At 37.3% G+C, this 13,867-nt stretch overlaps 1 protein-coding gene across 1 annotated transcript in view; it reads left to right on the top strand.

The window, feature by feature from the left end:
• The window catches only part of LOC139977448 (zinc finger protein GLIS3-like), a 67,462-nt gene that overhangs the window by 46,246 nt on the left and 7,349 nt on the right, over window positions 1–13,867 (top strand). The window contains exons 6-9 of the mRNA XM_071986791.1: window positions 105–270; window positions 1,292–1,445; window positions 5,834–5,985; window positions 13,315–13,623. Coding sequence (XP_071842892.1) covers window positions 105–270; window positions 1,292–1,445; window positions 5,834–5,985; window positions 13,315–13,623 — 781 coding nt within the window. The remainder of the gene's footprint in view (window positions 1–104; window positions 271–1,291; window positions 1,446–5,833; window positions 5,986–13,314; window positions 13,624–13,867) is intronic.

Here is a 13,867-nt window from a genome sequence, read left to right as displayed (position 1 = left end):
ATTTGAACACTTTTAGTTATTCCCTGTTAATTGCATTGGCTGTAACTGGTAACTGTTTGGTTTATTCCTTAATAATTAATAAATCTTATTGTTTCTATCGACAGTTAAGAACGAGGGATGAGTTTGCACCACCGGATATTTTAGGCGACTGTCTATCTATCCAATCGCTACATCCGATGTCTCACGGGGATAGTCCTCTGGAACTGAACGACAGTGGCATAGGAAGATCCCCTCACTCTTCATGCCCAGCTTCAGCCGAACTATACCCTGGTAGGTTGTTGCCCGTGGAATTGACGGAAGTGTGCCGTTTCTTATCTTAAATATCTTCAAGCAGATTGTTGCGTGGTTTTGTTAATTTGTGAGACTTTTGTTAGAAACAGTCATGAGATAAAGGACCCCCTTCCCCCCCCCCTTCATAGTGTCTTGCATCACTTTGGAAAAGTGTTCCAAGTGATCTGGCGGGGTAACTAAACCCCCAACCATGAGCAAAGCAGAACGGATATAATCTGTTTTGATTTGATCCAACCGTGTAAAAGACGTGTCATTTCTACGTGTATGTATTCCATCTACCTATACATCTAGTAAAACGACGCTTGAATGGTCACTAAGGAAAGATGGGTAAAGTGAAGCATAGGTTGTTTGTGGGGGGGGGGACGAAGTAAGGGGAGGTTCATTACCCATAGTCAAAGGTTACAGAGCTAAAAAAACTTGCGATAGGTCTGACCGAGAATTGTGTCATAATAGATAGAAGACCACCTGATGTCATAGACCGTGTGATGTCATGAATATGCTGCCATTTTCTCCATCCTCTGTCACATCCCTTCAATGGAGTATAGAAGAATAGAAATTATGTCTAGTATGACCTGCCAACAACATATATCATCATTACATTTGTTGGTAGTAATGCTTACATATACACAATGCTCCCCCGCCCCCCCCCCCAAATCCAATCTTTCGTGACACCATCACAACCCATTACACAGCTTTCTGCATCTACCACTCACTGGAGGAGCCCATATTCAACCTTTTTTTAGAATTAGTCTTGTAATCTTGTAATCCATATAGTCCTTGCAGGTTTCTCCCACATTTGTGGTCGCTTTAAGCGTTGTAACAAAATAACTACTGACTGATTATAGTACTAGGATCTGACTTTCTTTGTTTTGTAATTTATACTCCCTCTCCCCCCCCCTCCCCTTCCCCTCTCCCTGGCAACATTTCACCACCTATCTACATACTCATCATCATGAAGTTCACAGTAATGTCCAACCGTTTTTCTAACTTCTTTACTTAGGTGTGTACCCTAGTGGTCATTCCAGTCGTAGCGGCGCCACCACTGGTACATCTAACTACAGTAATCATACCTCACCGGTCAGCATGCAAGGGAGCCCTCATGGAGTTCCCACGACACAGTCACTGGGCTCACTGGACAGCAATCAACAAGAACAGTAAGTCACTGTCTGTATTTATCTCACTCTGGTTTCATTGCTCCTCCATTGCCCAGATGGTCTGTGGCTCTATATTGAATGTTGAAGACGAAACTTATAGTAGCACAGTGTGTGTCAATCATTGCCAATGCTTTCTGCATGGCATGAAGGACAGAACTGGGGGGAGGGGTGGGGAGGGGAGTGGGGATGCCCATTGCTGGGTAAGGGGAGGGGGAGTGGGGATGTCCATTGCTAGTCGGGGAAGTGGTTTGGTTGCAGGAGTTTTACATTCAGTTGGGAAGAACTAGAGCAACGCTATTTAACCTCGAGGAAAAATTCAAGGGTAATTAGTATTTGCACAACCTTGTAGTTAGACCTAATTATAGACCTAATTTAGAGTCTAAATATGCCTCAGAATCAACCATTGGATGTCTGAAGGTCTTAAGTTTTTCTTGTGTAGGGACCACAGACCCTCCCGCCCCCCCCCTTTGTGGGAGACTTGCTTCAACGACCCAGTCCTTTATGAGATCATTCAATTATCTCTCACCCTTCCATATAAAGGTTCATGGCCCTACCTAATTCAGTTGGAAGATATTAGAATTCTACTCCCCCCCCCCACTCCCCCATGTTTAAAATCCTGAGCATGCTACTGGGTTTTTGTGTTGGTGGTAATAACTGTAAGATGATACTAAAGTCTCATACCGCAGTAGTTCATGGGGTTGACGAGTCATATTTCATTATTACAAATAATGAACTGAATGTAGTAAATACAGAAGTATCCCACTTTGCATTGTACATTATCTTAACACTAATAACAAATAGTTTCTGGGAGATAAAATCTTGATAACTTGAAACAAATTCATAAATTATTGGCTCATCAACCTTCAATTGGTTAAAAGAAGCGAGTAGGGTGTTTCATCAAAATACAATCCAAATTTTTGCTACCCCCATTCACCCTCTCTTTTCCATTCTCCCCCCCCCCTTCCCTACCTCTCCCTTCTCCTTTCCATCTACCCCTACTCTCTCATCTGCTTCATTCATGTGTTGGAAATATGTTACCAAGCTTTCGTGTAAGAACCAACAATTGTAATTACTCTTAACTTTGTAACCAGCATTGACTAGCACTCTCTCTATGATGCTACCATAAGACCTCCTGGTAACGTTTTGGCAGTTTTCTTTACTTTACACCCTCCTTCCCTCCCTACCCCTCACCCTCCCCCCTCCTATTGCCTTCCCCGGGAATGCCCACATTGAAGTATATTAGGAAGTACAATGCTACATACAGGCTACTGGGTAACCATAGACATAGTAGATATCAGTAATGCAGTGGTAATGTGGTGACAGGTAAGTATTTGTTTCTTAATCCATCCTCTTGGTATTAATCTTAGAACATTTGTAAATTTTACTTTCCCTATTCTCTCACCTGTCTCCAGATGTTCTTTGATTTATGAAAAGTCATGTTTATCAGTAAAAGTTGAAGAGATGAAATATACTATCAACTTTTTTCACAAATAAACTTTTCTCAATTGGTCAGATTTCATATGAATAAGAAGAAAAGAAAAAAGAGTAAAAATGTTTTGAAAATTCCTCCTTATTTTGATATCTATAGAGATAAAAGAAAAAACAAATGCCATTGCCATTAAAGAGACCATGAACTGATTAATGGAAAAAGTTATTTATATTCTTTAGTGAAACATACCTTTGATTCCTACCTAGTTTAACTATTTTTTTTGTTTGACTTCATTTCCCAAGTGACATTCTAGCCCCGCTTTGCAAATATTTCTAGTGTGAAGTTCATGAGGGGTCAAGTCCTACCCAGTCTGCATAACAGACACTTGTTTTTACAGTCTCTTATATTCATTCACCTCTATCACACACAGCAGAATAATAACACATGACTGAGTCATCAAAAAAATGCTATGCATGTAACCCTTTTGTTTTTGAACTCTGGGCTATCTATGACTACATATATGGGATACACAGTTACGAATGTTTTGAGTGGTTGTGTTTAGTACTCTCCTTATGTACAGTATAACCTAGATGTTATCTTGATTTGAAATACCAAGATACCCTAGCCAACCTTTCATTGTTGTGAAATTGTTGTATGTCAAATCTTACAATCTATGACTTCTGAATACCAAGTTATGAATGTTTTGAGTGGGTGCATTAGTACCCTTCTTCTGAACAGTATAACCTAGATGTTATCTTCATTTGAAATACCAAGATACCCTTTGTCAACCTTTCATTGTTGTGTAATAACATAAATTGTTGTATGTCAAATCTTACAATCTATGACTACTGTATATACATGAATACCAAGTTATGAATGTTTTGAGTGGGTGTGTTAGTACCCTTCTTATGTACAGTATAACCTAGATGTTATCTTTAATTGAAATACCAAGATACCCTAGCCAACCTTTCATTGTTGTGTAAAACCAGAAATTGTTGTATGTCAAATCTTACAATCTATGACTACATACATGAATACCAAGTTATGAATGTTTTGAGTGGGTGCGTTAGTACCCTTCTTCTGAACAGTATAACCTAGATGTTATCTTGATTTGAAATACCAATATACCCTAGCCAACCTTTCATTGTTGTGAAATTGTTGTATGTCAAATCTTACAATCTATGACTTCTGAATACCAAGATATGAATGTTTTGAGTGGGTGCATTAGTACCCTTCTTCTGAACAGTATAACCTAGATGTTATCTTCATTTGAAATACCAAGATACCCTTTGTCAACCTTTCATTGTTGTGTAATAACATAAATTGTTGTATGTCAAATCTTACAATCTATGACTACTGTATATAAATGAATACCAAGTTATGAATGTTTTGAGTGGGTGTGTTAGTACCCTTCTTATGTACAGTATAACCTAGATGTTATCTTTAATTGAAATACCAAGATACCCTAGCCAACCTTTCATTGTTGTGTAAAACCAGAAATTGTTGTATGTCAAATCTTACAATCTATGACTACATACATGAATACCAAGTTATGAATGTTTTGAGTGGGTGTGTTAGTACCCTTCTTCTGAACAGTATAACCTAGATGTTATCTTGATTTGAAATACCAAGATACCCTAGCCAACCTTTCATTGTTGTGTAATAACAGAAATTGTTGTATGTCAAATCTTACACTTGAGTCAAACTATTTTATAGAACTATTTCTAACTTTTATTACAAGCTTCATATATACCCTCTAAGACCATTATTACTCAAAATGTAATAAAACATAGGGAAGAGAATGGTAATAAGAAAAAATTCCTAAAGCACTGAACAGTGTTGCATTTGATATTATGAAATGGAGGATAATATGATGTATGGCTGGCTCACTACAACCAGCTAACTATATACTATAGCATAGGTGGACTTGATTATCTGGATTTTAATTTTTAAACTCAGAAATAAATTATAGACACTGTGACAGAGTGGAGAGGGTTTGTAATTACTGTATGGTTAAATTATAAATTTCTTTTCAATATTTTTTTTTTGTGGGTGGGGGGGGAGGGGTTATAATGTAAGGGTTTCAAATTTATCAGTGATTTTCAGTAATTGATATAAATTTGGAAGAAGAAAGGCTGTGGTCGATTGAGAGAGACGGATGAAAGGAAAAAGTTTAAAAGTCGATGATTCATGGGGCTTCTTATTCTATTGTTTGTTCGTAATGCTCCTCTCTGCTGAATTTGTACCTTCAAAGTTTGTAATATTATTTCTCTGAATGTTTTGAATATTAGATGACAATTGTGTTTGCCATATTATCATCAGTCAATTTGCAGTTGTTACAAACGTTTCCTCCATTGAAACTATCCTCTCAGAAGCTGTAATTTGATGGGGGTTTTTTTTGTGGTTTTTTTGGGGGGGGGGGGGGAATTGCTTGGAATTTCCTGCATCTTTAGTTACAATCTTTTGTATTGTTTTTTTTTTGTAACTTGGTGAAATTTTATGGATCTGGCAACAGCTGAGTTAGTGATATATCACCATGGAAATTTTGACGACAAATCTTTATTTTTACTATTGTGCGAATGATGAAGAATAAGGAAAGTATTAATTTCACAAACTACTTCCACTGTGGAGAAGTTCTAAATGAAGTGAACATTTACGACCCCACCATAAAGGAAAAGAAATGATAATTTGTAATGTACCACATTCAAAAAGGACATATCAAAAACAGACTATTTTAATAGGAAAGAAAATCTTTCGAAGAACATTTGCCAGGATGACATCATCACAGGATAATGGGATTCACTTTCTGGAAAACTGAAGGTTTGATCAAATAAAAATCTAGAGCGAGGAAAAAATTATTGAGGGGTTTGTTTGTTTTCTTGTTTGTTTTTTTACCATAGTGGTGATATAATTTTTTTGGATGCAATAACTGAAATTATGTTTTGCTCTTTGTTTTCAGTACAAGGGACTTTTTACTCCCGCATCCACCACCACCCTTAACAACGAGAAGAACATTTCCTCCAGCCTTGCTTCCCAGACGAAATACCCACCATGGTCCCAGCAGTGCCCCATTGAAGACAAGACAGCACCCAATGACTGCACCATTACATAGTAAGACAACTTCATTTTCATTCCTCCTAACGGGAGAGACCATTCTCGTCTCTTTTCGTTCATGTTTTCTCAATTATTCGCAGTTTGGATTTCAAAGTTCAGATCAAATTTTAATTAACCCTTCATTGATTAGACTTTGGTCGAGAAAAATGTAAATTTACATCACAGTGTGGATGGCATGGTTCAACGTATGTAGGTGTTGTGATCTTTCCCATAGGATGCAGGTATGTACTACATACTTCTACCCCTTCCTAGGAGGGTAGGAATGGTGGGGGGAGGGGTTCCTACCCCCACCTATGCCATCCACCTTGCTTTCTCCAACTGCACAGAGTCTGAGCAGTTTTCCAATTACATGAGTCAAACGAATACCTGAATTGAGGGTCAAAGCTTCCATGCGAAGTTGTTTGAAAGACCAATGCTATATCATTTTTCGAAATTGTACTCACTCTCAATCTCAATTATTGTAGATTGATTTTGTTCGGCAACAAAGTTTGACATATGCATAGCTTTAAAGTCAAATAAACACTATTTTATAAACGACAATATCCTGTATACCATCTCTCAACATTAGCCTCTGCGTGTAAAAAAAAGTGTACAGAAAGAGTTCTGTCTTTTGTGCCACTTGAAGCTTGAGCAATTCGTCTCGAGTAAAAAAGGTAAATCAAGCTAAGTGGCTGTTGAGTAGAACATTAACTTCCTTTGCCAAATAATTGACTATACTTCAAGGATGTGTCATGATTCATGTATGTTTTGTAACAGGAAAGTATATTGTATTTATAAATACTTTCATGTCACATAAGCAACTAGTCCCATTCTAAGGTAAACAGTGGAGCATTTTCACAGAATGTATTATGATGGTTTTACAAGCCAATAGTCACTTTTGTTACTTGGATTGATTGTATTGATTGGCCAGTTTCAGATTCCTTGGGACCCAGTCTCGTACTTCCCTGGTGATTTGTACTGTAATTATACAGTCAATAATGATGCAATTCAGCCTACACTAACACTCTGGGGGTGTAGATCATACTCCTTTTAAAATACTTCTTTTATTCGATACTAGAGCCAGCTCTTGGAAAGCCATTAGCTTTTCTCTATTCATTGCATCCGCTAGTGTTAAAATGTATCTTAGACTTGTTGTTGTATAACAACAAAGTTTGAATTCTTCTAAGTTGGGGGGCAATGTTGGTCACTGAGGGTCCAGTAAGAACAGTCATAGTTTAACGACTGAGTTGACCACTGAGGGTTAGTTAGGACATGATCCAACCACAGAAGGTAGGGTGGATGGGGTTAGGAAGGTATGGTCCATTCCCACTGGTTTCCAAGTAAAATTACTTGATTTATGGTCTTGATGTAATAATTTGCTTCACTCCTCTTTGTAACTGGTAACAATTTTTGCACTGCCCCCTCCTCAATCCTATCCGAGACTCTGCCCACTCAATTGTTTGTAAGTTACCATTCAGGGAGAGTGGCCTATGATATCGTTCCCGAGGAGTTTGCTCCCCGGAAAAATCATCTGTTTCCATCGTGGTGATCTTTTAATATTGGATCAAGAATCGAATCTGAACCAGCTTTTCCTTCCTTCTTGTAGCACAAAATAAATTCTGTTTGTTCAGCGGTAATAACTGTACTACTTTGTAAATCTCTATACCACAACGTTAAACATCTTGGAAGATTAAAACTGCATGTAATAATCACTCATGAATATATTCAGATACCCCTCAATCTAACTTAGAGACATATACTTCAGGTGTGGATCAAAGGGGAGGGGGTGGAGGGGAGGGGAGGGGAGGGGAGGGGAGGGGGAGGTTGAGGATGTACACCCCCTGTCCCCTTTTCAACACCACACAAAAAATAACTCATGTTCTATTCGTGTTGGACATACATCCACAAAGCAAGTTGAATGTCAGTCTGTTGGTAGGTTGATTTTATGCCTAAGTGTTAATATTGTATATACCATGTTATAACGCTTCGGAGAGAATTCAATTCTGTGTAATTATTGAAAATTGCACAGTTATTTCATATCGTATTCTTGTTATTATGGTAAGTTGTCAACAAAGTTGGCTGGAAAATGCTGACATTGAGTGTGAAAGTGATGTTGCTATTTTGTATGAACTGGTATACTATCATATTGAACTTGCCTGCTCAATGTCAGGTGCAGTACAAAGTCTGAGCCTGTGTAGATCTGGGTCAGGTCAAGTGTTATAAACACCTTTATCGCACCCACTTGTACATGTTTATCATACTGTTAACCCCAGAGAAACAATGGCAGAGGTGCTATGGGAATGCGTGGGAAGGGGATGGGCTACCATCGATGTGAATCAAGAAACGGCTCAAATCATTTACTCACATATATATATGTGTCTGTGTCATTAATTAGCAGGAATGCAATCCATCTTGTAACAAGTGACCATATCACAGTCAAAATTCCTCATTCATCTGGACTCTTAATTTTACACGTAGTCAATGTTGCTGGAATCATTAAACAGCCTATCAATAGTCACCAAAGGCCATTCAAACAGTTCAAATCAATTTCTTTCATAGTCTCCCTACTTTGTTAAATGTGTGTCCTTTGCTAACATGCCTCCTCACAATAATAGCACTCTTGAGTGCCTAAATCATGTATCTGGCAACCTTATAGGCACTGTCTTCACCCTGCAGGTGAGTGGTCTCATCTGCATGAAAATACTTTGAAAACTTTGTTGTGGAGTTATATAAATACTTTGTGTCATTCTTATTCATCTTAAGTCTATCAAGATATTTTACAGAATAAATTGTTTTTGTCCTGAGTTCAAATCCCATACATCTGGTCACCATTCTTTGTTTAAGAAATTTAACAGTACCAGAATGAAAGGTTAGAAACTTCCCACTCATTTTCAGTGAGGATGCAAATATTTATGCAAATTTATGCACAGCATGGAGTCTGTTCTTATACATAAAATCCTTAAACAACAACTTTTTATCAAGCACTCTTGTCAAGGAGAAGAAAAGATCACAGAACACAGCCCCCCCCTCCCCCCCCCCCCCAATATATGTATACATATATAAAGAAAAAGAGAATTCTGCTACTCGCTGAATAATATTTGGAATTTATGAATTATTATGGAATTTAAAAAACAAATTTTATTACTGAAACTCTACAAGTTGCTTTGCTATGAGACACAGTTACAAGCATGAATTTGCATGTTAGTGCTAGATATAAATGGAAAGTGGAAATCTGGGGTTGTTGAAGTAATATTACTAAATAGACAACAAGACCGTTCCTTCATGCACTGAAAATTGTGTCGACAGTTGGAAAACTTTTGGCGACAGTAAACTTTCTGAGCACTCCTGAAATAGACAGATAGATAGATAGATATTTATTCAGCCAATCATATAAAAATACAATGGAAATTGGTTGATAACAAGAGCTCAAAACATTAAAAATTGTAAACAACAAATAAGACGTCTAATAATGTATATAGATATGAAAACGTTCCTATAAAATATTAAGATGCACAAAATATAAAATGTACCTACAAAATATTAAAGCGTACAAAAATATACAAAATATATACAAAATATACAAAAATATACAAAATATATACAAAAAATATACAAAAAATTTGTATCAGTCTGTATCAGATCTCATTGTCTGATTGTCTATCTTTACAAAAACAAAATGATAAGATGTTGTGGAGGGCAGGGCAGGGGGGGAGGGTGAGAGGAGGGGGAACATTTAAGAGGCACAGTCAAATAAGTGGACAGGAATTCAGATTACAATTAAATGCAGATATACAGAAGGGTAAATTTCCTAGTGGTCATCATGCAGAAAGGGGGAAAAATTGAGTAATAAATTTTGGCAATATTTCTTGGATTGGACTATTTTGCCAATTTCTCCACTGGGGTAGTTGCTGATAATGTATGATGTCAGAGTCTCACTGGATCCAAAATATGAAACTCACTAATGAGAGGCAATTTCACCCGGATCTGTAGAGAACATTTTTGATTCTTCTTTCGTTTTTTTTTTTTTTTTTTTTTTTTTTGGCTTCCTGATTGTCTCCAAACAGGAGACAAGCAAGCTGGATGCTGTTCATGATATCTGAGCCTAGGGGCGAATTCCCCGAGGTCAGAGGTCATGGAATAGGAGACAGAAATGTGTTGAATGTCTAGGGTATCTTGCACGCAATAATCTGATAGGAAAGATAAAAAATGTCAAGAATTACCCATGATATGAAACAGACCTTATAAAAATAATAATAAAAAAAAAAAAAATAGGGAGAGAGAGATAGAGAGAGAATAAGTCCAGATGGACTGCATTTATGCTCTCCTTAGCTTGCCCCAGTAATGAACAGATGTTTTAGATTAAAGGAAACATGGTCTACTTGTTTTCTTGTCTTAGAAGGTGGATAAAGGTGATTTTTTTCCCTGGCAAAATATGTAAGGGATGTTTGCTGTGTCTTACAACATGGTATTTGCACTTAACTTTGTACTGCCACTCCCAACCCCCCCCCCCTCCCTTCTAAAAAAAATATAGCTCTTTGAAGATTTGTTTATATCTATGGAGTTATGAGGTTTTTATTGAAGTTCTGTGGAAAACCTTATGATCTCAAGTTCCTATCACTGTTCTGGATTCAATATATGGTTCAATATATGTATATATATATATATATATATATATATATATGTATATGTATATATATATATATATATTTATATATATATATATAATAACAAAAATCCATGTTTACTCCAAAAGAAAATATTATTAGAGAAAACCAGAGAAATAAGATATGACTCATAATTGACAAATAAGGAGTAAAGTTTTAGAAAATATATTGGAATTTTCGGTCCGCCTGGGACCTTCGTCAGCAATACTTGGCAGTTGAATGAAAAGTACAAAATGTAACTACAGTTACATTTGAACTCATTCAAGCAGTTCATAGCTAGAGACCTGGGAAGGCAACATCATATTTATCAGGAGAATATCTGGGACATCTGAAATTTAGTTTTGACAACTGGGATTAATTTTAATTCTAGGTATAACACTTGTTTTTCTTCAGCCTTCTTTGAAGGTGTATTAAGAATTAAACAGGTGTCTACGCCATCGGTTCCACTTGAAAATTCAGATTTTTCATCGCTTCTAGTCCTTTGGATTTCCTTCATATCCATGCAACAACGGTGCCTCAGATTCTGCTTGCCCCACCGATGGTGGATATGTCGTGCCTGTTGTTAAAATTTGCGTCAACGCCCGCTGTACGATTTGACACAAATGATATAAATTATTTGGATGGATATATTTGCTAAATGTGATATTTTGGTAGACCATGCTACTACTATACATGTTCATACATTCTGTTTAGGATAAACTTGGTGTTAACATATTAAAGTCAGCCAGGTTTTGGAAGCCTAGTGTGTTGTTGACAATTTTTCATAAACAGCCTTTGGCAAATCTGTAGATAGTAACTTGCTAATGAGCCCCAGGAGACTGTCAGCGTAACACCGTAATCTGTCAAGGTACAACCTTACCAACCTTTTTTTAGAGTTTTTAAGTTTTAAAGACTCAAAAAGGAATCATCATCATTTCATGACGATCATCATATTTAGTTGTATTAATTATGCAAATTAAAGAGAAGTTATAAAACCAGACGTACTAGTTGACCTCTACAGTGTTCACGTAACACAGTGAATATTTCACAAAACCACATTTTAAGCCCTATTTTCAATGGTTTCTTTTTCCTTTGAATAACTTATCAGGTATTTGAGAATTACTTATCAGGTATTTGAGAAAAGTGCTACATAAAAGCTCCTTATATTTGTAAAGAAATGCTTTTATGTGCATAGTAGATTTAGTACTAAAAACTTTATTGGTATTTCCAGTATATTATTATAACAAATATCAGAACCTTGCATACTTGCTGTAGATACAAATGTCCTTGCTGTCCTGTGGCTTAAAAAGATTTTTTTGTTTTTTGGGTGGTATCATACAGGATAAGCTTTGTTGTTAGTAGTGACAAGGGTTTCTTTTTCAATCATCTATGTTGAAATGTATGTTTGTTTACGGAATACCAAAGCGTTCTTCTATGATCAGTACAGAATAGTATGTATATAGCATATGAATTTTTTCAATCTAATTTTGCTTTCAAAACGGTGGTATAAATAGCAACTGATTTTGTGTTTTGCTTAGTATCAGATGGGATTTGAGGTATTTATAGGGTTGCTAAGGTCAAGAGTAAAAGGTCACCAATAATACTCAAGGTGATATAACATGCCCCTTTTTTCAAAGAATTTCAGTATACTTCAGAAATTCAGTAACTGTGGCATTTTCACAAATAGGCAAAATTTGGTTTTTATATTGTACAGCAATAATCAAATGGCTTTTGAAATGGTGGGGGAGGGGAAGTTAGGAGAAATATCTGTAAATATGGACCACATTGCAAATTACTTTGTTTTGAATTTACAAAGTTCATATGTTATGGTTTGACATTTGGATAGTATCTTTATTACTAGAATGTTGAAAGACTGGTTGAAAGGGGAAAATCCCTGATTTGTCTGTGGCTGTGACAAGCAGAACTGGATATAATTTTGGTTTTGGTAGGAAAAACACAGCTTTGAAGGTCACAAAATGGACAAAAATAAGGTAAAAGAAGTTTATTTCTGTTTCATAACTCAAGGGATTTAAAAGTATGATTCATACCCTATTTTTTACCCTAATTTTGCTAATCTGACCCACCCACCCCCAAGTTTTGATAAGTTTCTACACCAATGTTGCAAGGCCTTACTACCCCCACCCCCTGCCCTCCCTCACCACAACTTTAGAAGCACATTGACATCCATTACCCCCATTGCAAAATGCATAACACTTTTAAATGTTCAACTCAGTAGCAAGGAAACTCTGTCCGTTAGCCTTTCAAACTTATCATCGATAAACTATGCAATTGACTACAAAAGTACAAGGTTATGATGGAACTTTTAGTTGTCTACACCCTATCAGCTTGTGGAAGAGTGGCCTGAAATTTTATGCTGGCACTCACACAAAAAATGTGAGTAAATTCTCACAAGAAATCTCGTCGTAAACTTCTGAATGGTAGATTCAGACGAAAGAGGGCAGATAACCTGAATAGGTTCCAGGGTGGCTCAGTGCAAACATGTCAATTGTCTTTTTAGGCTAGATCTAGAAATAAAGAATGCATATGTACAGTATATGTATAGTACCCAAACCTGTAAAGTTTTGGGGTTAATAATAGTATTGATATTTTGTCTGCCTGGGAGAGTGTGACCAAATGTGGACTACTAGTCCCAGTATTTTAACCTCCCCCCCTCTGTATTTCATTTTCCCTATGACTACTGCAGGTCTGAGAAATAACTCCTATAGACCAGCCCACCACCACGCTCATTCGCTGCACCCTGTGAATCCAGTACCTCACGGCACATTCCGAAGACCGGCCCCACCGGACCAACACCACACGGTGTACAGCCGACCGAGCATCACCTTTCAGACCCTCAACCCGCTACCGAGGCCATTACCCATGAACTCCTGCAAGTCCCTGGCGCCCATCGGCAGCAGGCTCGTAGGATCGGCGGGGGACCACGGCTCGGCTAATGTCCATTCCGTGGCGAATCTGGAGAGAGTGCTTTCAGCCCAGTCTATAACAGAGAGAGGTAAGATTACTCAAGCACTCTCCTCCTTCTCTCACCTTTGATCTTATTTGCACTCATGTCTCTCACTCACTCTCACCTGTCTCCTCTCAATGTATGCACTTCAACACTATCTATCTCCGGACATCTGACTCCGGAGTCGTCAAAGTAAGTAACATTGATGGGAAGAGATGATATTTGACATGTTGTATATGTTGCAGGTAATGGAACCACATTTTGATATTTCTAGGAGACAGGAAGGGCTAAT

Source organism: Apostichopus japonicus, chromosome 2, assembly GCF_037975245.1.
Source record: "Apostichopus japonicus isolate 1M-3 chromosome 2, ASM3797524v1, whole genome shotgun sequence".
In the NCBI taxonomy this organism is placed as follows: domain Eukaryota; kingdom Metazoa; phylum Echinodermata; class Holothuroidea; order Aspidochirotida; family Stichopodidae; genus Apostichopus; species Apostichopus japonicus.
The sequence above is the reverse complement of the archived record's forward strand: the minus strand, read 5'-3'. Positions and strand labels throughout refer to the sequence as shown.